Raw genomic sequence first — 26,778 nt, 5'->3', positions numbered from 1 at the left:
CACTTGTTTATATTTTTCAAACAATATTGCTAATTGTATTATATTGCAAACTTTCATCCCCACTGTTTGAAAGAAAAATCACCCAGATTCGCTCCCACATGCAAGAAATACAGCTTCCATCAGACGTGTGAATCATAGAATGCTTTAATGTTCTTTCAAGGCTCAGCAAAAGTAATCATGGGGATCACCACCACCGTGGCTCGTCCACAGAAGAATGTGTCTTTAAATAAATCTAAAATGTTCAGACAGTGGCACTGACATACAGACAAGATGCATAGATGCTCCATGGAACAGACGTAATAGAAAATGACCCACAGCACACTGAGCAAAACCTGAATAACTACGAACAGCGCTGTTGTGACGTTGACCTCTTCTGGCGCCAACTATGAAGTTGTGTACCATCACGCTGACTACATTTAATAAACCACGCAGATACATGTTTTTCTGATAATAGAAAAAGAGATTTACAAATAGTTTTTTTTATCAGCAATATCTGGACCCAAAGATTTTCAAAACAGATTTTTTAACAAAACAAATTCTGAAAAACCCGACAGTTACGTCTGGAGCAGTTCTTCTGGCAGTTTCCATTTTGGAAGTTTTCACTGTACTTAAAATCTGACGACAAACACAAATCTGATTAAATCATCAAATAAATCATTAAAATAAAGAACCAAACACAAGACACACAACCAAGGATATGTGTTTTCCAGGAAAATACTCCTTTCCATTCACAGTAGTGTCTTTTTTTTAAATATATACTTTTTTATTCATGCTCGGTTTAATGCGATCTGCCTGTGATACTCCTGCCCCCCGCTCCCCCCCTCCCCCTTCATGCCCAATACAAACTTCATAACATTGAACTTGACCTGACACCCAACATGAGCTCAATAGACTTTCTGTCTGGGCGCAAACCTACAACTGTTCATATTTAGGGACATTAGGTTGATTTCATTTGTGTAGCAGGGATTTACTTCTGTAAGAATGGTTTACCTGTCGTTTCATCAGCTTTTCACTCAAGGTCACAATCCTTCAAATCCTTTCAACATCAATTCCCTCAACTACTTGCTTTTAGAACTTATCTTTGTTCAATTCAAAACTTCTTCTCGACCAAAGTCTAAAGTGTGTAGGCTGTGATAATCTGACTCACACTTGCACCCGACGTCCTGGAAACGCTGGTGAAGTAAACACAAGCACAACAGACGCAAAAAAGGGAAACGGAATTCTGTCCTTAGTCCATAGTTATGACCGACAGTTTTTATACTTTAACACAGCTGATCCTTGTGAAAGAATGAGGCCCTCAAGCCTTTTCCAGCTTGATCCTTTGCCTATCACCCCGTTATCTTAAATCGGACTTAAATCATGACAGTAATAGAACGACATTTTAAAAATGATTCTTTCCTAAAGGTGAATAAATAGTCAGTCTTACATACACAGCGGATTCCTCAGTGCAGTGGACAGCTGTTAAACACCAACGACACACGAATCGTCCCGGGCACTTTGCTGCGTAGGTAAAACATGCTTTTAAAGAAAGGATTTTAACACTAGTTGTAAGTTATCGGTCCGACCACATGTCCAACCTCCCCCACCCTGCCCTGCGAGGCCCACCGGGCCCTGAGTTCAGGTCTACGAGCTCATGATCTGCCCAGACCAGGTCTCGTGTTTCGTCCCTGGGTTGAGATGTATGATCTTCACCTCCACCGCCTGCACTTTCAGGTTCTTGGGAGGGACTCGACTGACTTTGTACGTGACCTCGTCGCCCTCTACTGGGACGTACTCCCCCTCGATGCTGAAATAGAGCAAAAGTAGGGCGATTAAACCATCAGTAAAAAATGACTCTTGCTTCATTCTGAGTTTATGGATGAACGTTGGGCTACAGACCAAATGTAAACATGCTTAGAACATGTGAGACTCCATGGAGCCACATAGCCACGCTCATATTAGCCAGCTCAAACAAACAGGATACAACGTGTTCATTACCGGGTCTAGTAGGCGTTATTTGAACCTCCGTCTTAGAGTATCAGCTTTTTAAATTATGTCGTTTTGAGAAGATAAAGATTGGAATTTTTGTCCTGTGTTATGTATTGGGAGAAACTTTACAAATCTCTTTTTCTGAGAGTGTTGTAACATTTGTCTTACAGCTTGTGCTGAATAAATAGATAGAATGAAAGCACTACAAAGGGCTTTACTCTGGGTGCATTTCCCAGTATCGTAGGTGTCCCAGAGTCCTTGGAGGGTTGGAAAGAAGCATTGAAAAACACGCACACATAAATAGCGCTGTTTGCTGAGTCCTTGCATTCCTACGAGTTTACGCGGTAGTTGTGCATCGGCTTTGTGCTGCTTTTTGTAATTGTGCCGATGCACATTGTGTTTGTCTGCTGTCTATATATGAGGTGAAATCGGTCTGGCTGTGTCCTTCCAGAGTGTTATTACCACTCACTCTGAGATGTGAACAAAGATGTCTTCTCCACCGTGGGACGGTCGGAGGAAGCCGTGACCTTGTGACCTGGAGAAGTTCTTACACACGCCCTTAAACACGGGACCTGAGGTAGCACGTACCGTACTGCAGACAAACAGAGAGCAAAACAACAGAGTTCTCACATTAAGCATGAAATCACTCATCTCATCTACAATTTACTGATGTTGTTGCAATGTCGCAGTAAGTCGATGATTAGTTTAGGTAACAAAACCACTTGGATGGAGCACAACAAAACATCATGGTTGGGCTTAAAATAGCTGCAAAGAATGCGTAAAACATAAACATCAGAACATAAGTAGGAAACCAGTGACAAACAGTCCTGTGTCTTTATTCATCTGCAACCTCTTGCACTACTGGTTTTTGTCTTTAAACTCCATAAGGTTTGTGCGTCAGTATCACACAATAAAGCGTTGGTGTTTGACGCTAGACGTCACAAAGGTGCTTTGGTCCATTAAATATAAACGAACTCACGCTGAGTAGGTGCGGTTGCGTTTAGTTGGCAGCGGGCTGGGCAAGTCCCGAGGCAGCGGCTGCTGTTTCCCATCCTCCCATATGCGGCTACCCTCCCTCAGGAAGGGGAAGGAGAGGCTGAGAGAGGCGTTGGGGGAGCGTAGCGGGGTCCTGGAGGGCGACGTGAGGCCGGGGTCTGCCATGTCAGAAGTGACTGGGACGAGGTAGGGTCGAGGGGAGGCGGCGCGTGGGTGCGGTTCGGAGGCTGCCGCTACTGTTCAAGCCGCAGGCTGCCGATGGAGCGCTGATGCAGGCGTGCGTCCGCTGGTCTGTCTGTGAGCTCTTCTGCCTCAGAGGGGGACAGGAGGCACAGACGGTATCCAGGTCAGGGCTGTCACTTCAGGTCTGTCAGGACTACGGGCTGTGGACAGAAAGACGCCAGGGAGAGAATGGATGAGGATCAGAGAGTTGTCATGTGGCTTTAGATGTGATGAGGTTAAGGGGGGACGGGAGGGGTTATCCTGCCAAGAATAAGTCTGTTCAAGTGTAAAACATCATACAAATAAGGGACCGGTGAGGTGGAAGTGTTCTTTCTTCAGGAATATATAGTCATACCCTTAATGTCAAACTTGCGTTATTCTTGGTGAATTGTCACGTCCTTTGAATAAAGTCCTGTCTCAATGGGCACTGCTGTGATTATTTTGTATCCTAAAGCTGGGGAACTTCTTACGGATGCATTTAATAAGAAGGATCTAAATAAATGCAGCAGAGACCAAACTATGACTGACTATAAATGCATAGACCTGCTCCAGAAATGTTAGAGGCCTCACTCTCCATGATGAAGATCAATTGCATGTTTTTATCTCGAGGGAACACCCCACACTGACATCAACACCGTTATTTTCTCTGATCTGATCCAGTCCCAAATTTAATATAATGCTATATATATATATATATATATATATATATATATATATATATATATATATATATATATTAGTGGTTCATCTGTCCATCTGTGATCATCATCCCCTCATACTAAAATCCGCCGCATTTTGCGTTAAATCAGGTGACCTTGCCCTTCAATAGCTCGTAATCCGTGGTATTTTCAAGGTTGGGATATTAGAGAACTGGCGGATCTCCTGTCAGCACTGAGGGTCGAATTCAAACCCCCAAAAACCATTAACACGGCCCGTATAAAAAAAATAGACACCGGGTGGTTGTCCGTGTCTACGAGCCTACGTGTCTTTTACGCCCACTCCTCTCGCCAGGAATGATGCAGGCCGGGCTCGTGACGTCAGAACAGCTGCAGACCACCACCTACAGTGGCTCGTTCGTGACGTCAGCGCCCCGTTCCCCATCGAACATTTGCGTATCCTAGTACAATACCAACGTGACGGAGTCTCATTTCAGACATAGGAGTGTATTTAAGTGTGTATAGTGACCGCGTGGGTTTGTGGAGCTCACTTCTCGTCTACTACCATAATATATGTAATAGGTTCAAATGAAACACACATGACTCACGATCGAGATAATTAAATGAATGAGAACAAAATTGACAGCCGTGTAGATTTCAGCAGCAGGCGTGTGAAAGATGGGGGGAAAAGCCGTCGAGGCTATTTGACAAAATACAACTTGACAAAAGCAGGTTCATTGAAACCAGCTAACGGGCAGACATGGAGATGCTCCACCAAGCAGTGCTCCATACAACCTCCGATGAATCTTACTCATGATCACAGCTGCCTCCATTCTGTCGGCCATGCAAACAATACATGCCCCGATCCCAAAACAAAGCCACACCGACTCACTCCCCCCGCGCACGGACTATTCCCACAGAAACGTGACTTACCGCATTGGGTGCGCTGTAGGTGGAGGGCGATCCGCGCGTGTGAGTGAGCGTCTTAAGTCGGGGTGTGTTATATAACGAGTTATTAAATAAATAAGTCGATTAAATCAGCGCAGTCCAACGGAGAACCCTGATGTGACGACGCGAACTGCTGGTGAGTCTGCGCAGCTGGCGGAGATTCCGATGGCGTGATGCGGCGACGAGCGCGTGCGTGTTTGTAAAATACCTTTTTCCGTTCCTAATGTGCATACTGTGTTGAGGGGAACAGTGGGATTAGAGGTATTATTTGTATCTACCATGGTTCGTTTGAATGACATGCATGTCTGAACGCAGCAAAGTCCGAAAAAATTAAAAATAAGAATAAGAGTAAATACCAAATGCCAGCATGTGTGTGAAGTGAGATACAAAATACAAAAGCTAAGCTTACTGTTCAGGTGAAATTTCTGCAACAAGGTTCACGTGCAAGCAATGTATTTTTGTTGATAAGAACTTTGTACAGTCTGACCCAGTTACACAACAAAATTCTTCTGGCCATGCAGTTGTCACATGAACAACCCCCTACCACATGTCTAATTGCACAAGAAACAAAAAGTGTGTGTGTTGCTGAACAAACACCGACTGACATTAAGAGTGTACAGAGCAGATCTGTCATCAACATGCAGGACTGTGGCCTCCAAACTGTGGGATTCAAATTCAGGCCACTAAATCCATTTTCGGATCCTACAATCACACGCAAAACATCACAACTACTCACTGATGATACGCCTTTTTACTGAGAAACATAACATTTGAAACAAGAAGTTTATATTTTGGAGGTTGAAAAAGTTTGTTTTTTTAATTGTGGTAATGTTACCCTTGTTTGGATCGTGATATCAATGCAATACAAATTTGCCCTATGGGTCTAATTTCTATTAAAAAAAATAAAATAAGTAACCAACTTTATTCATTCCGGACTGTGCTGTTTGGTGTTCAAAAGCACAAACTTTGACCCGTTAAGTTAAGTATTGTGACCTGTGTATGTTGGACACTAAAGCACTATTCAAAAAAATAATAAATGTTTACTTTGGAATTGGGGGGAGGGTTCACTTTATGTGCGATACAATAATTTAACAAAAATGTCAATCAAATGATTGTGGTTTTAAAAACCTGGTGAATTTCACATGTTCATACGGAGCTGGTGCGTTCAGAGCATTATTACCACCCAATCGGTCTCAATGTGGCCGACCACACCTGTCACTTTACACCAACAGCATCCTGGTCCAGGGAGCGGCCCTTTGTGCCTTTATTTCCGTGTCCAAGCTAGTGGCTTCTGGGTCTCCAGCCGGCCGATCAGTTTGTAACGCCCCCCCAAATGTCCTCCTTCCTCGGCTGTTGTTAACTGTTCCACCACGACAGCAGCCCGAGCCCCGGGTCACAGATGGTCCCCTGGAACGACAATGGCAAAGGGGTCAAGATGTACCAGGAGCCCTCGTTAAAACCACACAGGCGTCTTCAGTCCTTTTGGTGTAAGTGTGTGTTTAGTGTTTTTATAAACCTGCCCCACCAGGGTGTAAACTAAGGTACACAGGAGACCGGAAGCCAGACAGACGCTGCACTTTAGGGGCCGAATCGGATATTTGACACTAGTAAAAGCTAATTTGCTTCATATAAGAAACCCCAGTGTGTTCTTACAATCAGGGTGTATGGTGGCTCCTTCTTCTCCGCGCTGGCCTCAGCCGCCGGCTGCCCCGGTTGAGCCGGCGTCTCCGTCACAGCGGCAGCCGGGCCCGTCGGCGAAGTGTCCACAAAGACCTCATCGGTCACCCGAAAACGGATCTCCTCCCCTTGGTCCATATAGAGGTCATGAGCCCCCTCGTCTGTCTCGTATTCCCACAGCCAAACCTGCTCTGCTTCGTCACTGAGGCTGGAGCTAAGGACACCTCGGTTGCTACACAAACGTTGGTCACAATCAATGCTAGATTATAATCTACGTAGTGTGTGATGCATCAGGATACAATTTTGCGGGCTGCTGAAGAGACTCCGGTGGGATGAGTATGTCATCAAAGAAGCCCATCGTCACTGGGAAACAGAAATGTTACGATTTTACCACAGTACTTCTGTGTCATGACATGTGAGCCTTGAGGCCGACTGGTCATAATGTGCCTTAATATATCCACCAGTTCTTATATGCATTCAGGTTATATTTGCTGAAAATTCACAAGGCATTTAGAGGGCATGCGGCGGACAGAAGTTACCATGAACTCCCTCTTGACTGCAGTACTTGATCTTGCCGAGCAGGATCTCATCAAGAAAAGGGTGAAAGACGACATACCTGAAGTGAACTGAAAGAAAAATCAAAAGGATGATGGGAACCGTTTAGCGAGGGGAGAGTTGTTCACAGCCGATACAGTCCATCAACCTTCCCTTTAACAACCACTTGAGATTGAAGAGCAGCCGTGGGGGCGTTTGGTTGTGACGTCTCAGACCAACCCTCCACTGCTGTGCAAACATGTGCAGGTGTTTTATTGTTGGACAGTAAAACAGCAGCATGTGTTCTGGGTCTATACGAGTATGTCTACGAGGGGTTCTTTGCAAGGCTTAGCAGGAGAACACGAGACCAAAAGTGTCATAAACAAAATAAAACCACAAAACAAATTGGAAGAACTTGCGTTGACAAAATGTAGATTTCTATAGAAAAACAGTAGAAGAAACGAGAGAGCCTCATCATACCTTTAGTGTGTGAGGCTCCGTCCCCGGGGAATATGTAGGAATCCTCCAGCTTGGTGACGTCGTACAAGCAGATGCACAGGCCAACGTTGTAGACCACCTGAAGTAATGAAGGGAGGTCAGAGGGATGCAGCCATGCTGAAAGGACAACTTTAACAGGCTCAGTACAATGCATGTTTTTATGAACAATCCAGAGACATTAACGGCTCAAAACAAGGCCTTTGGGTTATTTTGAGTAACCAGATATCATTTCTGCAAGGACACTGCAGAACACCCTTTACAGTTTAAAATTAGGTAAACATCTACAATGACGTCTTCAAAACAATGTAGAATGAGGACACTACAGATTAGAGGAGAATGTTGTGTTGTTTTTATTTTTGTGTCAAACATTCCAATAATATAATGAAACACACCCAACATAGACAAGATGAACTTTCCATTGTGGAATTTGTTCTGTGAATCTTGCTGTTTGTGTGTTACGGTTAAGACTATTAAAGAGTTTTTGTTCTCTCCATTATTGGGCTCATTTATCCTGCTGCATTTACACAAGGACATTATTTGATTAAATAAAGCAAATAAAAATGAATAATAGATATATTTCTGCATGACCTGGTTAGACTTTGAACCAAAAATAGCAGTAGTTGTATTTGTTGTGGCATCGATACAACGCGAGGACCTCGCGCACCTTGTTGGCCAGCTTCTTGTTGAGCTCCTCGGCTATGGCCTCATTCAGTTGCCTCGGGAAGTTCCACGGCGGGATCCTGACAGTGTCGATCATCTCCACCAACACGAACATGCTGCAGACCGGGGGCAGGTCCTCGCGCACTCACACTGACTGAAAGCTGCTGCGGGGAAACGACTCGAGCGAGCGGTTGAGCCGAGACGTCTCCTACTCGCGGGAAGCCATTTCCGGGTTTACCGTAGAGATGCGATCCAACACAAATATCGATGATTGTTCACAATCTAGCTAAAGACACCAATGACAGTGTAGTAATCCACTAAAAACTCAAAAGGCATCCATGATGCCGCCACGTGATGGCTTACGACAACATGTTTTACGACATGTCGCAAAACTTAAAGCTACAGTGCACAATTATAAAGCTCTAGTAGTCTATATACCGTATACCGTCTACTGTATATTGTTAATGAATGTAGTATTTGTGCTATTCGGTTTATGTACTTTTTACAGATTTGTTTAACACTAACGTGCTATTTGGTTTATGTAATTTTTACAGATGTTTCTTAAAAGGTGCGACCTTTATGACACACCTATTGAATTATTTAACAAAATGAGATTAAAACGAGGAAATGAACACTTCCATCACATAATTTATGAATCACGAAGAACTATATTTACTCTGTAAATTAAAGAAATACATGAATGGAGAAAAATCACAAGCTTCAGGATCAATGTATATATAAATCAATATAATAAACATGAGGATCAGCTAGTTGGAGTTGTTTGAGCACACAAGGGCAGCAACCATAACCTCAGCTCCTAGAATCCTGTACATTGATTGTAACATGACGGACAATCACACTTGATTTTTAATTCATTATTACATTGACCAAATACTTCACAATTTCGTCTTCTAATTTACTGGTTATTTTGTTATTGTCATCAAATACAACTGCAGGCATTTTGAAATCTAATTTAAAAAAATGCTGAAACAGTAATGATTCCCATCACAATCCTATCATAAAACAACTGTTCATATTCCATATTTATTTGCTGTATCTGAACAGATGAAGCATGTTGCAAAATTGTCTTAAAACACATCAGAGGAAGCTTGACCAAACGAAGCACAAATGACAATAGGTATACCTCCATTACCAAAACCATTAGATTTACACTCTACAGCAGCGCTTTGTAAAACAATCACAGGATGAGAACTGCTTCACAAGCAGCTGTTAAATAAAATGTGCTGACAAAGGATTATTAACAAATCAGTATTTTGACCCTGGTTAACTCTGTAGTTACCAACACCCTGAACTTAATGAGATAATTATGCAGTGATTTTTTAAAATCACATAACAATGGTTGATTTCTCAAACAGCACTTGTAGATAAGCATTACTTCTCAACATGTCAGTATTTTGATTAGGCATCTTTGGCAGTAAATCTGATACAGTGGTGAGGAGTGTTTAACAGTGTGATGTATTTAAAGAGCGCATGAAGATGTGATGGTGTTGAGTTTATGAACAGATAACCCCTTCATGAACTCAATATCCAAAAAATGGTGCTGCTGCTGATTCTGATCATCTTTGTCACTGAAAATGATTAAAACAAAACAACTAAGAAATATGCACAACACCACCAAAAGTCTCCTTCCCAGAACTTGCAAATCCCTCTTCGGCACCGTCAAAACACAGCAGCAGCCGACAGCTACAATTTAGTATCTGCTTTGAGAACCGCTTTGGGAGACCATGAGGTCAATGATGATCACAGGAGGGTTACTATGGTACGAGTCGTCAAACAAAGTTAACAGCTCTCATTCAGACACGGCAGCAGGATACTTGCCCTCTTTTTATTTTGATATATATCTGTAGAATGAATTTATCATGTATGTACACACCCCTATACAGTGCTGTTATGTATATCACATCATTTACATACAGGTCCAAATTCCTTTAATTTAACTAAGTTACTGTAATTATTATTCTAAGCGATTTCTAGACTCAACAATGAAGAAGTTACTAGATGGTCACGAGAGCTAAACAGCACATTCCCACACAAAACAATGACCCCAAACATACCAAAGCCCACAAAAATATATGACCAGCCTCAGTGGTGCGTACTGGGTCTCCATCATGTCAAGACTTAAAAGAAGAAAGAGTGTTATTAGTCTTGAATAATTTCTAGTTGCACATCTGCATCAATAATGAATATTAGAAGTGCTACGTCAGTCCTACAGCGTCACTCACACACACAACAGAGATGGGCGCTGAAGAGTAAAATGTTTGCAGAGAATGAAAGGAAGCGTGGCAAAGCACACCTAAAACTACTTTCCTAACTCTACAAAGTGCTAGTGTACAGGCATCTGGACACTAGATTGTGCGTTGGTTGGTGTAAGAAGACAGTAGGCCACCTCATGCTATGGAAGACCCGACCTCAACCTGAAGAAAAACATTCAGGTCATCTGCCATTGCAGCTGCGCGTGGCAATTTACACGCTGGCAACTCCAGATGATGTTGTGGACAAACTAAACACAGAAAACCACAATAACATCTGTGAAGCTTTGTTACACAAGATCTCATTGGGACAATTGGACAAAAGATCTACTATCAAAAAGAAGAGCTTTCTCTGGACATCGCAGGTGACTTCTCCTGAAACTGTTATGATGCAATTTCCTATCGGCGCAAAAGATTTCCTGTGTCTATATGCTACACCAGAATGTACATTAAAATGACACTTTGATTTATAGCAACACAAATCAGATTACAGCCCATAACAAAACATAGATGGAAAGAGTATAGCAAGGCTAGCGCTAACACAATGGCTGTATGTGTCGTGGTTGGGTGTCCTAGTCACATGTTTTCACACAATGGGCTGTTATATCATACAAGAGAACGAGCAAGCAACCGATGGAGGAGCAGCGGGGAGCGAGTGCAGATTCACATGCGGTCTGGGCAAGCACAAAATAAGAAGAGCAAAAACAGCAGCATGGAAACAAGTTGTCAGACTGAGTGATGCAGACTGGGCTCCAATGACAGAGCAGGGGCTCATTACAGTAAATGATTGTTTACACTGTGGCTCCAAACTACAATTGGCATTGTAGCAGCTTACTACAGGTGGAAAATGAAGGAGGACCAGTGGAGTTAATCACCGTTTGGTGCATGGTGACGATAGAGCATGTAGCAAAGAGGTTCTGGAGGAAACCAAGGAAAAGAACAATTGTACCCGTCGAAGTGAGCTTATTGAGCTGTTTGGATGGAAACCATTGAGCCAAACTAACTTTATTACTTCATCAATTCAGGGGCTGAATCAGGGGTGTTTACTGCTGGGTGAAAGAGTGCATTGAGGAGTACTGCAGGTAAAAACAATGTTGCCTATTATGCTTCGATTAGGTCTGATTTTTTTAGTGTGTTTCTGTTATTTTGCTTGTCTATGGGGGGGGGGGGGGGGGCTTTCACAGTTACCCTGACAGTGCATGTGCAAGCTTGTGTGTATGTTTGTGTGTAGTCTTCAATCGAGCTGCCTCCTAAACCAACAAGTCTGGTTACCATCCGCCCACACCTCTCTAGGCCTACATTTCTCCCCTTTCTAACCCACGCCAAGGCCTCTCAATGGCCCCTACAGGCCCCACCTCCGTCCTTTCCAGCATTTACTGGAGTTCCTTCATCCTGTTGAGAGCAGAGCCAGCCTTGAACCAATCGATCTGCGTCTCATTGAAGGTGTGGTTAAGAGGGAAGGACTCCTGGCTGCCATCGCTGTGCGTGATGACTGCAGTCAGGGGCTGGAGGAGAGACATCGGAGGCAAACAAGATCACGTGTCAATCATTTATCCAGGTCATCTTCAACGTAACTAATTCGACGTTCACACCAAATGTGGCGCGAGTGGAGGAAAAACAATGGCGGAAGAATTGACTGTTTCAGGGTGATAAGCCACGCCAACTTCATGTTTGATCGTGAATGGCGCAATGCAAATTGACCAGAAATGAGAAGAGAGTCCTGCTGCTCGTTTAGAGCATTTGAGGCACCGCAAAACATTTGCATCGCATTTGGTGTGAATGCAGCATAAGAGAAGCTCGGCTGTCCTTAGGATCAAGGTTTCATTAGTGCAGAATATGTCTCACCTTGCCGGGAGCAAGGGATTTCAGCCCACTGATTGAAATATTGTCATCAGGGCGAATTTTGTCGTAGTCTTGGGGGTCGGCAAAAGTCAAAGGCAGCAGGCCCTGCTTCTTTAGATTTGTCTCTGAGGATGTAAAACAGAAGGAGAAATGAGCAGGCAACACACAGGCTTAGACTGTAGTCCCCAGAGGGGCCAGACAGGGTCTTGACTTGACTGTCAGAAGTATATCAAAGTACACAGTAATAGAAGGTCATTAAAGCATGCAAGCATGTGACTCTTGTTGCTATTAATTACCTGATGTTGTCTTATGAATTAGTTGTTCCATTTACACAAAATTCATGTGATTGGAAATCCTACACATGAATAAAGACTCATCAACTACAAAAGCAGATATTGCGTTGTGAAGAACTGACTTCACACAAATGAAAACAACATTGCTTGGATCAGACAGGCTTCATTCATTCTCCTCACCTCTAGGGCATTAGGTAATAAACTGGCCCTAATGGACTCTAAATATAACTCTTAGACACTCCTTATTGTGACAGACTGCAAACATGCCAAACCAAATAATCATCAGCTTGCGCTGGAACCGAACCATACAGGTTGAGATACTACTTGCTGCCTTGCAGTTGTTTGCCACCATCGAGCAGTTCAGCAGATGTCAGCTGATCAAGTTTCAGCTGACATCCATGTCAGCCCAAAATCACTTTGTTGCCTCATCCTTTTTAGACGTTCATGTGAAATTGTCATAATGAGAACATACATTCTTGAGCAATGACCCAAAAGTCGAAGTGGATGTATTCTTTTATTGAAAATAATTGCATATGGCTGCAGTGATGCAGATGATGTTTGCATGCATTTTGCCTCTGTGCTCTGAAACTCACCGTGGATTCTGGCAAAGCTCTTGACGATAATGGCGCGTCCTCCTAAGTGGCGTGGCTCCAGGGCAGCATGCTCTCTACTGGACCCCTCTCCATAGTTCTCATCTCCAACCACCACCCAATTCACTCCATTGGCCTGGATTGTACAGTTAAAGAATACAGTTGAACTTCAGTCAGGAAAAAGGAAAGAAGACATTAAAGGCCCAAATATGCAAAACAAACAAGAATACAGCCTGGAGTTTTTGCTTTGTTTAACAGCACTTGTATACAGCAAGCTACACAATAAACAATTGCCAGTTTACTAGGTTTACCTAGCGAAAACGCAGTCAAGTACAATCCCGCTTTCATATACACTCACCGGCCACTTTATTAGGTACACCTGTCCAACTGGTCGTTAACACTTAATTTCTAAGCAGCCAATCACATGGTGGCAACTCAGTGCATTTAGGCATGTAGACATTGTCAAGACAATCTCCTGCAGTTCAAACCGAGCATCAGTATGGGGAAGAAAGGTGATTTGAGTGACTTTGAACGTGGCATGATTGTTGGTGCCAGAAGGGCTGGTCTGAGTATTTCAGAAACTGCTAATCTACTGGGATTTTCACGCACAACCATCTCTAGGGTTTACAGAGAATGGTCCAAAAAAGAAAAAACATCCAGTGAGCGGCAGTTCTGTGGGCGGAAATGCCTTGTTGATGCCAGAGGAGAATGGCCAGACTGGTTCGAGCTGATAGAAGGGCAACAGTGACTCAAATAACCACCCGTTACAACCAAGGTGGGCATAAGAGCATCTCTGAACTCTGTTCTCCCTAAGGTTTCTTCCCTTTTTTTCCCATTGAAGGGTTTTTTCATATTTTGGGGAGTTTTTCCTGTGCCGATGTGAGGGTTTCGGGACAGAGGATGTTGCATGTGTACAGACTGTAAAGCCCCCTGAGGCAAATTTGTAATTTGCGATTTTGGGCTATACAAAATAAAATGAATTGAATTGAATTGAACGCACAGTACGTCGAACTTTGAGGCAGATGGGCTACAGCAGCAGAAGACCACACCGGGTGCCACTCCTTTCAGCTAAGAACAGGAAACTGAGGCTACAATTTGCACAAGCTCATCGAAATTGGACAATAGAAGATTGGAAAAACGTTGCCTGGTCTGATGAGTCTCGATTTCTGCTGCGACATTCGGATGGTAGGGTCAGAATTTGGCGTCTACAACATGAAAGCATGGATCCATCCTGCCTTGTATCAACGGTTCAGGCTGGTGGTGGTGGTGTCATGGTGTGGGGAATATTTTCTTGGCACTCTTTGGGCCCCTTGGTACCAATTGAGCATCGTTGCAACGCCACAGCCTACCTGAGTATTGTTGCTGACCATGTCCATCCCTTTATGACCACAATGTACCCAACTTCTGATGGCTACTTTCAGCAGGATAATGCGCCATGTCATAAAGCTGGAATCATCTCAGACTGGTTTCTTGAACATGACAATGAGTTCGCTGTACTCAAATGGCCTCCACAATCACCAGATCTCAATCCAATAGAGCATCTTTGGGATGTGGTGGAACGGGAGATTCGCATCATGGATGTGCAGCCGACAAATCTGCGGCAACTGTGTGATGCCATCATGTCAATATGGACCAAACTCCCTGAGGAATGCTTCCAGCACCTTGTTGAATCTATGCCACGAAGAATTGAGGCAGTTCTGAAGGCAAAAGGGGGTCCAACCCGTTACTAGCATGGGGTACCTAATAAAGTGGCCGGTGAGTGTATGCTCACAGTTATCACGTTTAGATCATCAACGGACACGCCCCATCAAACTCACCTTGTAGTGCCGGGCCACATCCGGAACACCTCCGAATTCCCCTGTCAGGAGGTTCTTGACCTTGTTGACAGCGTCATTGTCAATGTTGACTGCGCCGATCAGCATGTTGTTGGAGATGTTGTCCAGGTGACCACGGAATTTCAGCCAGGGCCCGGCAGCACTGATGTGGTCGGTGGTGCACTTCCCCTTCACCTGCAGCAGGCGCAGGCAGATAGAGCAGGACAACGTGGAAAGGAAGTTAAGTGGAAGGTAATAAACAACAACATCCATGGGATTTAGTTTCAAACAGCGTTTTGAAAAATGAGCTTAAGCCTTAATATGGAAAAAAAAGCTATGCTGACCCTTATGAAATACATTGTTTTAATTCCGACTTTAAAAAGGAAAAAATTCTTACCATTTGCAATTCCCAATAAAACCCCAAATTTATAAACTTCTTGACCATATCTGTACATCACCTAATCCTGTTCTTTCCTATCGAGGAAATAAATCTTCAAAAGTTCCTTTTTGGATTACCAAGTGAGAGGTCACTGCAGGGCAGCGGAGACTAATGTGGAATCAGAAAAAAATAGCAGGTGAAAACCAATTATATATAAGATATATAGTTCCCTTTTTCAAGTTGCTGTTATAATGGTAGGGGAAACTTTTTCTGGCTACTGAGATTTTGAGCATGTTTGGAAACTGTTAACAATAAAGAGATATGGTGTCTGAAACCCTGAAACTTTGAATCCGCACTAGTCCAGCACAACTTTCCTTTCATTTCCCAACTCACCTTGATGAGGACCCTCATGTCTTCCAAGTCCTTTCCTTGCCACTTGTCAAAGGGCTCCAGAAGCTGCAGACGGTTGCTGGATGGGCTCACGTTCACCTAAACGAAATACATTTTAAAAAGAACATTTTCAAAGGATAGTCGGACAGACAAACTGGATTTTATTTAGACACCAAAAGAATGTTAGTGTATTTTCTATCTAGACAACTGTTCAGTTACACAAGTTTTATGAAGTATAAACATAAGTACCATTACTGCGCTGCTCTCGGCGGGGGGGTACTGGTAGGTGTCCTGGCCCGGGTCGAAGTCTTTTGAGGGGAGCTCGTCACCGGTGGGGGCTTCCAGCATGAACTTCTCTCCATTGGGGGCCGTCAGGTAGTCTGTCTCTGGGTTGAAGTCAAGGGTGCCGGCGATCGCCATGGCAGTGACAATCTACATTAAATGATACAAAAGGCTTTTAAGGTGGTCAAATGTCAAAGCAAGAGAAGGAAAAATACAAATTTGATTGACACACACACAAGATTGGAATAACCAAGCCTGCTTTTTTTTGCTCAGTGTTCAACATTAAGCACGTCTTACCTCGGGAGAGGTGACAAAAGCATGAGTTGCTGGGTTAGCGTCATTCCTAGCTGTGAAGTTCCTGTTGTATGAAGTGACAATCGTATTCTTTTCTCCTTTTTTCACATCCTTCCTGAAAAAAAGTCAAAACACAGATGACATTAGTCTAACCTACATCAATCTTCTGTTGGAACTTCAGATATCAAAATCGACATAATCTTTTGCTAGAATTAAACGATTACAAACAAGCTTCACACCTGTCCCATTGTCCAATGCAGGGTCCACACGCATTGGCGAGGACGATTCCACCAACATCACTCAGGATCTTGGCCTGAAAAGAGAGATAGGAATTTCAAGTTCTTTATTGCATTTTCAAACTCACATGGTTGTATTAATGTCTGATGTATGAAAAGAAAAGGAAAATGCTGAAAAGGGCCAGAAACGATCAGCCAAAATGTGTCACTCGCTTAATTAATGTTGGTAAGATTCTGACTCACATATCCATCTCTCTCGATAGTTGCACGGATCTGCTCAGAGCCGGGGGTGACCGTGAACTGGGCCTTACACTTCATGCCTCTATCCAGAGCCTGCTTGGCCAGAGAGGCTGCACGGCCCATGTCCTCGTAGCTCGAGTTAGTGCAGCTGCCGATCAAACCTGCAAGTTCCATGTTTTTAAAAGGAGGTGAACAAGAAAACTAAAGGGAATGTGTATTCAGTTAGTGGCAGATTGGAAGTACCAATTGTTGAACAGGATATCACACAAAAGAGAAGCAAGTCTGTAATTCCAAATGTTATTCATTCTACACATATTGTTGTAATTCTGTCAATAATTATATTAAATCATTATATTGCACTCTAGGGGACCACATGACCAGGCTGTAATGTGATCTGATCATATCTGGTTAACAACCCACTTTGTTGGAACAAGAAAGAATGATCCCATTTCTCGAGATTTCATACAAAACTGGAATGCTGTAAGATGATACAGCTGTGTCACAAATACTGACCAACTTTAACCTCCAGGGGCCAGTTGTTCTTCTTGGCTGTAGCTCCAATCTCAGACACAGGATGAGCCAAGTCGGGCGTAAATGGTCCGTTGATGTGGGGCTTCAACTGTGAGAGAAAAAGGAAAACTATGCTTAATGAAGCAACGCCACAATTTGACTAAATGTGGGACAAAAACATATGTTATATTAAAAGAGGAACACCCCTGCAGTATAAATAAGCATCCTAATGCACCAACGTCATGTAAGCAAAAACAAGACAACAGCATTAAAAACAATGGTAGATCAGTAATGACTTTGTTTACTACTCATTGTCAGTACATAGGTCGTCCATTAAGCTAATCAATGTTTTTATAAACAGGTATATCTAATTAAATGTTTGTCATGAAGAAACATTCTAGGAGCAAGGTGCTCCAAAAAAACCTAATCACTTGTAATAAACCTTTTTGTAACTACAGTCATCCTGTTCCCACACTCCACAATACAATTGTATGCGAGAGGTTGTGAAAGACTACTCCGGAAAATCTTGATTGGCTTTGGACCATTGCAAAGTATAGTGATTTCATGGTGTACTACCAAAGCCAGACTATTTTATGAATATTAGCACAATAGAACATAATAATTAGTATGTGGGATGGTACAATGTCTTACCATGGTTTTGACTCACCTCGCTCAGGTTAATCTCTATCAACTGGTCGTATTCACAGCCATTATCTGGGACCAAGTCCTCTTTGAACTGATCAGCCACAGCTGAAATCTCTGAGAGGGGATGAAGAGGACAAGAGCAAATTGTGAAAATTACAAATGATCTTCTGCTTGCATCGGACCAAGGACTTGTCTCTTTTCTTGTCATGCTGGACCTCAGTGCTGCATTTGACACCATCGATCACCATATCCTGCTGCAGAGACTCGAACACTTGATTGGCATCAAAGGAACTGCACTCAGCTGGTTTAAATCTTATTTATCGGATCGATCCCAGTTTGTGTTTGTGAACGGTGAATCATCGAGGACCACCAATGTTGGTCACGGAGTCCCACAAGTTTCTGTGCTTGGACCGATTCTATTTACCCTGTACATGCTTCCTTTGGGCGACGTTATCAGAAAACACTGCATAAACTTCTATTGTTATGCAGACGATACTCAACTGTATCCATCGATCAAGCCAGAAGACACCAACCAGCTTGTTAGACTTCAGGATTGTCTTGGAGACATCAAAACTTGGATGACCTGCAATTTCCTGATGTTAAACTCAGTGGTCCTGCCGTACACTTGTTCTGCTACTTGCAATTACTTGTATCATTTCTGTTAGAGAAATTGAATGTATTGTACATCTTTTACATTGTTGATTCTGTACACATGACATCCATTGAGGTCTGTCCATCCCGGGAGAGGGATCCCTCCTCTGACGTTCTCCCTAAGGTTTCTCCCCTTTTTTCCCCATTGAAGGGTTTTTTCATATTTTGGGGAGTTTTTCCTGTGCCGATGTGAGGGTTTCAGGACAGAGGATGTTGCATGTGTACAGACTGTAAAGCCCTCTGGGGCAAATTTGTAATTTGCGATTTTGGGCTATACAAAATAAAATGAATTGAAGAGCTAAAACACAGTGAATAAAGACTAAACAGACAAATGCCGACATTAGGAGACCGACCTCCTCTGCCAGTTTTCTCCATGTACGTCTTCATGCGGTGGTTGTAAGGGAAAATGGACGTGGTGGCTCCAATCTCAGCACCCATGTTACAGATAGTCGCCATCCCTGAAAAATAGAGTGTCACATCACCCTTGGACTGAAAATACAGTGCACCATGTTTGAATAGATACACAGCAAAATCCTTAAGAGTTAATTTCCGGTGTTAGGCAAAAGTGTTGAAGTGCAGAGTTGAAATCACACTGCAAAAAGATATCAACTCTTACAGAGTCAATTGTACAAAAGAGTTGGAGTCATTATCCAGTGTCAAGATCAGATTCTTTTGCAACACTTAGTAGGGTTAAATTAACTCTTTGATTTAGGTTTTAAATGTAACTGTACAGTGTCACACTTCTTGGTATCAGGCTTAACTCTATGTAATGTGGCGCATGGATTGGTGATGGTGCGCCAGGAACCACGGGGTTGTTGGATCAATCCCTGGCTTTCCCATGTTCCATGTCAAAGTGTCCCTGAGCAATACACCCAACCCTGAATTGCTCCCTGGGCTAAAATGTAAACTCCTTGTGTTAAAAATGCAACATAAGTTGCTTTTGATAAAAGCATCAGCTAAATGGTGTGGTATTCAACACTGAGCAGATTTATTTTGACACTTATTCCGAGTTAAATTGTTAACACTTCGTTGAGTGTTGATTTAACACTGACAAGATTGGGACAAAATAAACACCAGCTTAGAGTTAACATTGAATCTCAGAGTTAATTGACCTCACTACCTACTGGTGTTGAGAAACAAACAACAAACGCTTGAGTATTGTTAAATTTCAACTATATAAGAGTTAAAATTAACTCTATAACAGTGTTAAAATGACATTGACACTGTGGAGTGTGGACCCCATGGGACACTTTAAAAGTGTTCAAATTAAATCCAATAGTGTTAATTTGAGTCTGTCCATTTTGCTGTGTAAATGAGCTAGTCAAGCAGAATATGGATGTGAGCCGAAGTCGCCTGCTGTCTTTGACTATCAGATGTAAACAAAGAAGTTCTTCAACCAGCGTTTCAGGTCTCGTGTGGTATCTCATCCTTACCAGTGCAGGAGATGGAGTCAACTCCAGGCCCGTGATACTCCACTATGGCACCAGTACCGCCCTTCACAGTCAGGATGCCAGCCACCTTCAGGATGACGTCCTTCGGAGAGGTCCAGCCTGACAAGGCTCCGGTCAGCTTCACGCCAATCACCTGAAAGGAAAGAAGAAAAAATAATTTGTGGAGCACTTCAGTTGATGAGCACAGGGTTGAAACTGCTCATGAATTGAAAATGTATGTAGTAACTTACGTTAGGACACTTGAGCTCCCAAGGGATTCCAGCCATGACATCCACGGCATCAGCTCCACCTACTCCAATACAGATGGACCCCAGGCCACCGCCATTGGGAGTGTGGGAGTCCGTACCAATCAACATCACTCCAGGATAGGCATAATTCTCCAGGATGATCTATCCAGGGAAAGGAGCAGTCACATTCAGTCACACTTTTCCCTTTGGGACTTAAAACCTGCTATTGTCCTTTTCTGGAGGGACACGTTCTCCTAAGTGTTTCTCCCAAGAGAATCAAAAATAGGACAAACACATTTTTGTAGTATTTATAGCATCCTTATCAAATCATGCCATCATACAGTGTGCTGTACCTGATGAATGATTCCAGATCCAGGTTTCCAGAAACCTACTCCATATTTGGCAGCAGCAGTGGCAAGAAAGTTGTACACTTCCTCATTAACTTCCTGTGTTAATAAAAAATAAAAATAGGTATATTCATACATGATCCTTGAGTATCCTTAATGGAACCAGAGTATTATAAACTTGGCTCCAACACATAATGCTTTGATGTGTATGTCAAAAGAGAATCTTTTAAGCACAAAAAAAACAATAATACATAAATATGCAAGACAACAAATACAATAGTCGCACTCAACAGCCACTCTTCCATCACATGTACAGATAATTTGCCAGTAAAATTCGCAACCCTCTGCTTGCACAGTGGATTCTCAAAAGTGCAGCCAATACTACTGCGTTGGCTGAATGAAATTACATCATGCTTTCATGATGCAAGATTGGAGTTTTTTTTACCAGAGTAAACATATTAATTATGTTTTTTGATGATTTATTTTGTATTTTTATTCAACCAGAAGAAGCAGCCTAAAGTAAAAGTACACAATTTGTAACTTCTGATATTTTTTGCTAACTTGCTAATACAACGTTTGATTGAGCATTCTAATTAAAGAGTTTATAATTTTGCACACAACCCACAAGTAAATATACACAATACTTAAGATGGCAATTTGCAAACAAATGGACGATAACAATGTATGTATAATAAAGCGTATATAGTACTACATCAATCTGTCCTCACCTTTGCCCTTTGCAGGTCCTCCGGCCCTCCGATCTGAGCCTCAATCAGATGATCACAGTGGATGGTGGAGGGGACAGCCACCCTAGGAAGACCACTGCTGATGAATTGAAGCATTGCCATTTGAGCGGTGGCATCCTGCATCGCTACGCGGTCTGGACGCAGGCGCAGATAGGTGCGTCCTCTTTCGATGTCCTGGCCTGCTGGATCATCCAGGTGACCGTATACAATCTTCTCCGACAGAGTGAGAGGCCTGCTGAGCCTGGTGGAATGTATTAATGAGACATGCGGTAAACAATTACTGCAATGAATTGTAGATAGAATATTATTTTAGCCAAATATATAGAATGTATTATCTATACAAATGTTTTTTTAAATGTTCTGGCAGCATCCTGCCATCTTGCCAAGAATCATGGGGAAAAACCCTCAACGCCAAAATAAACTTCTCAGGACACCTGGATTACAGCATAAGGTAAGAGCATAGTGAGAGAGGAACATGAAAACATCTAAAGTTAGCTCTGTGGGCCTTGCTGCCTCTCACAAGTCAACACTGTGGTTACCACTAGGATTAATTAAGAAGCTGTAACAACACTTGTGAGCCAAACTGTAATCAACAAGGACTGCATGTTCATGTGTATTTTTGAGAAGAACAACTGCTGACCTTCTGCGCACAATGTTGATGTTCTCATGCATCTTCTCATAGTTTATGCTTGAGGCAGGCTCAAAGCGGCTCATGGCCACCTTGGCCTTGGCACTGAAGGCTGAGGAGACATGAAAACGCCTTGACCCGGTTCCAAGGGCCAGCTAGACAAGAGGAAACAGAAGACTGTTTTAAACAGGAACACCATTAACAATGTTTTACTGTGCAGTTTAGGACAAACAATCTAGGCAGTTCAAGCATGCAAGAATTGGACCATTAGTTCAAACCAAAGAGCATTCCCCATAGCTGCCCCCTCCACTGGAACTCACCCCTTCGCCCAAACACAGCTAAGGACTGAATTTGAAGGTTAGGATTTGTGTTCGTGCCAGTAATGAGAACAGGTTGTTCCAATAGTTTGCACGTCTTCAAATTGTATTAAGCCTTTCAAGATGATTCTTTCCAAACTTCAATAAACTGTCATTCAGGGGTAAAAGTCCCTGTGCACAGACAAAACTGGGTGAAAGTTGAAGAGCTCATATTTCGGTGGGTAGCCTCGCCTGCAAGGCTGTTGTTGTATGTTCACACAGTAGAGGTAACAGGCAGAGATAATCAAAGGAGGAAAACTATTAAATACCAAGAAGATTTTGCAAAAGAAACTAGATAGAATGGAACATTTCTCCAGATGCTGATTCAAAATCAATTAAATGTAATCTGTTTGGTCATGTTCAGATATTTACTTTTAAGATTTCCTTTGAATGTGCAATATAAAGGCCTATGCTCTCTTAGATTGAATCTAAATGTGGAGAATCCTCATCTAGTCAGACTACCTACTGCGGTCAAATCAGCCAACGCATGAATTTTAGTGCATCGTAAATACACATTTTCATTGTGATGCACCTCTGCTGCAGAATGGTGAGCACAAGTGACAAAAGTCAAACACAATGAAAGCACAGGTGTCACCAGTTGAACACAACAACTCAAAATTGATCACACTTGTGGCTAATGATGTGAGGGAACATATAAGCCAGTTCAGAGAGCACTGGTTTGTGAGGTTTTACAATGGATAGAAATCTGAGAGGAAGAGTCCGTGTGAGAGGTGGTCAAGGTGGTCGATGTGGTCAGCAAAGACAAAGAACAGAAATATCTGATGAAATCAGAGCTACTGTGATTGACCATGTTCTTGTCCATGGTATGAGCATGAGGGAGGCTGGACAAAGGGTACAACCAAACCTTAGTAAATTCACTGTGTCCACCATAATCCGAAGATTTAGAGAAGAGAACAGGTAATAACTTTTTTTTTTAAATTATAGCCTAGTATGTAAATGCTGACAGCAATTACTGTAAGACATACTATATACTGTATCACAGTATACTGTAAGTAAATATATGTTCCAGTACACCACTGTACCAATGTACTGTAGTATTGTAATGGAGGGTTGGTCTAACTGTTTGTAGGCCTAGTATTCCATGTATATTTTTTGTAACTCCATGTTCTCTTTTTGTAGAATTGAAAGACTGCCACATGGGGGTGGCAGGACAGGTATGTTCTCCCCACACCAAGAGACCCTAATTGTTGATATGGTCCGTGAGAACAATGCCATTAAACTGCGTGAAATTCAGCAGAAGATCATTGAGGACCATGTAAATTTTGAGGGTATAAACAGTGTCAGCCTCTCTACTGTTGATCGTGTCCTCAAGCGCAACAGACTGCGCATGAAACAGCTATACAGAGTGCCTTTTGACCGCAACTCAGAGTAAAGGAGCAAAGATTCCAGTATGTAGAGGTTGGCATACATCCAGACATATTCAATGTTGATTACTGTAGTGATTTACTGTAGTGGCCTAAATCACTTACAGAACTATATCTATTTCTACAGAGGGTTTTTGAACTGGATGCAATGGAAAGACCCCATGAATACATCTATATGGATGAAGCTGGGTTTTTTCCCCATTGCCTGGCCAGACAAAATGTGGCCTGTGATGTGGATGAAGTCCTGTGGCCTGACCCAGTACGGCGACATGATGCTGTGGCTGAATAATTCACTTATTTGTATTTTTTGTACTTTATATTTACAGTATACATAGGCTTACTGTACACAAGTGGTAAGCACGTATGATTTCTGTTTGTTTTTAAAAGTGATACAGTACATGTAAATGCACAAGATTTCTGTTTTGTCTTTTTGTACAAGTGCTAAATGCCCTTTTTTTTTTTTGCAACTTGCATTTAGCCTACAGTGAACAATAAACATTTATTTCACCAGCTTCATGTCCTGAGTATTGTGTTTTCTATTTTTCTACGTAGTGTTTAGTGACTGTTCAGTAGTTTTTTAAATTTTGATTGACTCAGGGCACGATTTGACAACATAGTTCAGTTTTGAGCAGAGATTGAACTGTTTTGAGGTGAAACTTTGGTTTTGCAAGAAGTGTCTGAGGTTTTGTAAATGTAGCTTGAAAATTGAGTTGTGTGTTCACAGTTTAAGAGAAAAGGTGAGCTGCTTTCAAGAAATGTGTTTTAGCAATCGAGAAAAACTGTAAATAGTCAATTCCGGACAATGATAGAAGTGTGTATGTACAGGACCACTCTGACTACTCGTGTACTACTAGGATGATGAATATGAAATAATTTTACTGTACAAATTGAGATTTCTCCAAAGTAAAAGCCTTATAATTGCAAGTTCAAAAACACCATTTCTACATATTTAGGCTGCAATAAAAACAGATTCCTCAATAGTTTCACACAAAGACCAAATGCATGGGTGTTAAGGACCTCTGTGACTGCGATCATGATGAATATGAAGTATTTTTACTGTACAGATTTGGAGATTTCTGCAAAGAAAACGTCATATTTTTGCATGTTCAAAAACACAATTTCTCCACATTTGGACTGCAATAAAAACAAATTTAGCAATAGTTCCACACAATGACCAATACATGGGTGTTAAGGACCTCTCTGACTACTAGTAATTTTAAGGCATTAAATTTGGAAATTTGGAGATATCTCCAAAGTAAAAGTCCCATAAGTACATGTTCAAAAAGATAATTTCTCCAGATTTGAGCTGCAATAAACACATTCTTCTTAATAATTCCACATAAAGACCAATGTACATCGGTTGAGAACCTCTCTGACTAGGAATCTCGATGTGACACTTGACAGCCCAGTCTCCCAACAGTACAGCAACAATACAATCCTGTACATGGTGTTTCTGAATGAGGAAAAATATGACTTTTTGTTTGCAGAAATCTTTAAATCTGCAGAGTAAAAATGCTTCACATTCATCATGCTCGTAGTCGGAGAGGTCCTTAACACCCATGCATTAGTCATTTTCTGGAACTATTGAGAAATCTGTTTTTATTGCAGTTCAAATATGGTGAAATGATCTTTTTGAACGTGTACAGTAAAAATATTGCATTTATTGTACAAGAGTAGTGAGACTGGTCCCGAACCCACATACTTCAGTCATTATCCAGAATATTTGATTAAATAGCTTTTATTCCGGATACTTGCTCAATACCGTAAATATCAGCATACACGTGCACACAAATTCAAGCGTCGGCTGAGTTGACCACGGATATCCGAGTGTCGGCTGAGTTGACCGCAGTGACTAACTGTACTGTTGATAACAGTCACAGTCTTGAAAAGGGACTCTTTAATGCAATGTAAATACATCATACCACCCTGACACACTGCTGGGCAGCAGTTTCAGTCCCTTCCTTTGACCAGTGCAAGTGGTTCATAAATAACCTGTTTGAATGAATAGTTTCTATTTAATCACAATATAATAATATACCACGGCTCAAATTGTGAACTAAAGATTCGATAACCAGGGAAGACTGAAGACTGTGACGATGGCCTTTTATAGATCGTCAATTGATTCTCTTCAAACGGGAAAAACAAGACAACCGCATTCTCTCATAAACGTTGGGTAAAGAAGGCAACTTAAAGGAGAATCACAAACTAAGACAACACAGGCGCGCTACTCTGGCAACCATTTTCGTCTTCTTTCGCGGTAACCTTGCGATCACCTTGCAAACACCATGGCACCGAGAGCTGTTTTAGCCACCATTCAGGGGATGTGGACTGAACCCGTCACTGCTATTAACAAATACACGCGGTGATAATGTTCGCTGGTAGGTTGGAAATACTTTCTAACAGTTAGAATGCGTCGCTGTCACGAGTCAAAGAGGACGCCGTGACCTGGCTCGAGCGGCTCAGTGCGCGCACCACCCCACATTCAACCGTCCTCCGTCAAATTTAAGCAATGTCGACTTTACTAAACGACACAACATGTCTGTTATCACACATGTACTCAGCAGTGACATATTAACAAACTCCGAAAGCGTAAAATAACGTTTTCTTACCCGAAGCCTAGTGACAGTTAAGCAGTAAGACGCCATTTTGTTCACTGACAAAGATGAATGTGTCGCCCTCATGTGACGTAACTGGCTTAAGGAGCCCGTTACCTTATTATCGGGTTAATTAATGTAGATGCATAACATTAGTAAATATAATAACGTCCACATTTTATCATTAAAACATAATATTGTTAATACCATTATTATTATACAAACAAATTATATAACTATAATATGTGTATTATATTGTCTATTATAATATGTGATTTATGGCCTTCCTATATTATTCTTCTAATAATACTTATTATTGTTATTATTATTATTAGAACTTATATGTGACTTTTATGTGGCAGTATCCTGATAACATAACATATTTCATATGAATCTACTATTTTCCCCAGATGTACAGACTAAGAAGATTAAGTAAGTAAGACAAAACT

General features: G+C 42.0%; 3 protein-coding genes across 3 annotated transcripts; all 3 read right to left on the bottom strand.

Moving 5' to 3' along the window:
• Positions 1 to 128: 128 nt before the first annotated feature.
• On the bottom strand, positions 129 to 5,180 carry csdc2b (cold shock domain containing C2, RNA binding b). The gene is made up of 4 exons (XM_037476804.2): positions 4,776 to 5,180; positions 2,948 to 3,347; positions 2,438 to 2,560; positions 129 to 1,786 (listed from the first exon to the last, which is right to left on the bottom strand). Exons 2-4 carry the CDS (start codon positions 3,127 to 3,129, stop codon positions 1,624 to 1,626), a joined length of 468 nt encoding a protein of 155 aa, XP_037332701.1. The 5' UTR covers positions 3,130 to 3,347; positions 4,776 to 5,180; the 3' UTR covers positions 129 to 1,623.
• Positions 5,181 to 5,226: 46 nt separating this feature from the next.
• Positions 5,227 to 8,549, bottom strand: polr3h (polymerase (RNA) III (DNA directed) polypeptide H). Its single transcript, XM_037476803.2, has 6 exons — positions 8,164 to 8,549; positions 7,482 to 7,578; positions 7,007 to 7,093; positions 6,767 to 6,830; positions 6,444 to 6,669; positions 5,227 to 6,197 (listed from the first exon to the last, which is right to left on the bottom strand). Exons 1-6 carry the CDS (start codon positions 8,272 to 8,274, stop codon positions 6,147 to 6,149), a joined length of 636 nt encoding a protein of 211 aa, XP_037332700.1. The 5' UTR covers positions 8,275 to 8,549; the 3' UTR covers positions 5,227 to 6,146.
• A 3,041-nt stretch (positions 8,550 to 11,590) lies between these two features.
• LOC119220655 (aconitate hydratase, mitochondrial-like) lies at positions 11,591 to 26,439 on the bottom strand. The gene is made up of 18 exons (XM_037476801.2): positions 26,345 to 26,439; positions 22,007 to 22,149; positions 21,349 to 21,607; positions 20,627 to 20,719; positions 20,277 to 20,435; positions 20,029 to 20,179; positions 18,949 to 19,053; positions 17,967 to 18,058; positions 17,303 to 17,408; positions 16,793 to 16,950; positions 16,553 to 16,626; positions 16,317 to 16,428; positions 15,987 to 16,169; positions 15,741 to 15,836; positions 14,972 to 15,163; positions 13,158 to 13,290; positions 12,275 to 12,396; positions 11,591 to 11,934 (listed from the first exon to the last, which is right to left on the bottom strand). The coding sequence occupies exons 1-18, from the start codon at positions 26,414 to 26,416 to the stop codon at positions 11,803 to 11,805; spliced, it is 2,382 nt and encodes a 793-aa protein (XP_037332698.1). The 5' UTR covers positions 26,417 to 26,439; the 3' UTR covers positions 11,591 to 11,802.
• Between the last annotated feature and the right edge of the window lie 339 nt (positions 26,440 to 26,778).

The sequence above is a fragment of the Pungitius pungitius genome, chromosome 12, assembly GCF_949316345.1.
Source record: "Pungitius pungitius chromosome 12, fPunPun2.1, whole genome shotgun sequence".
NCBI lineage: Eukaryota > Metazoa > Chordata > Actinopteri > Perciformes > Gasterosteidae > Pungitius > Pungitius pungitius.
Note: the sequence above shows the minus strand (reverse complement) of the source record. Positions and strands in the feature narration are given on the sequence as shown.

Coding starts and splice junctions, on each gene's coding strand:
- csdc2b (XM_037476804.2), bottom strand. CDS start 3,129: ATGGCAGACCCCGGCCTCACGTCGCCCTCCAGGACCCCGCTACGCTCC. Junction 2,561..2,947: donor CGCAACCGCACCTACTCAGC/GTGAGTTCGTTT, acceptor GTTTGTCTGCAG/TACGGTACGTGCTACCTCAG. Junction 1,787..2,437: donor ATCTTTGTTCACATCTCAGA/GTGAGTGGTAAT, acceptor GCTCTATTTCAG/CATCGAGGGGGAGTACGTCC.
- polr3h (XM_037476803.2), bottom strand. CDS start 8,274: ATGTTCGTGTTGGTGGAGATGATCGACACTGTCAGGATCCCGCCGTGG. Junction 7,579..8,163: donor ACAAGAAGCTGGCCAACAAG/GTGCGCGAGGTC, acceptor TCATTACTTCAG/GTGGTCTACAACGTTGGCCT. Junction 6,831..7,006: donor CAGTCAAGAGGGAGTTCATG/GTAACTTCTGTC, acceptor TCTGTTTCCCAG/TGACGATGGGCTTCTTTGAT.
- LOC119220655 (XM_037476801.2), bottom strand. CDS start 26,416: ATGAGGGCGACACATTCATCTTTGTCAGTGAACAAAATGGCGTCTTAC. Junction 16,429..16,552: donor TGCATTGGACAATGGGACAG/GTGTGAAGCTTG, acceptor ACTTTTTTTCAG/GAAGGATGTGAAAAAAGGAG. Junction 11,935..12,274: donor AATCCCTTGCTCCCGGCAAG/GTGAGACATATT, acceptor TCTCTCCTCCAG/CCCCTGACTGCAGTCATCAC.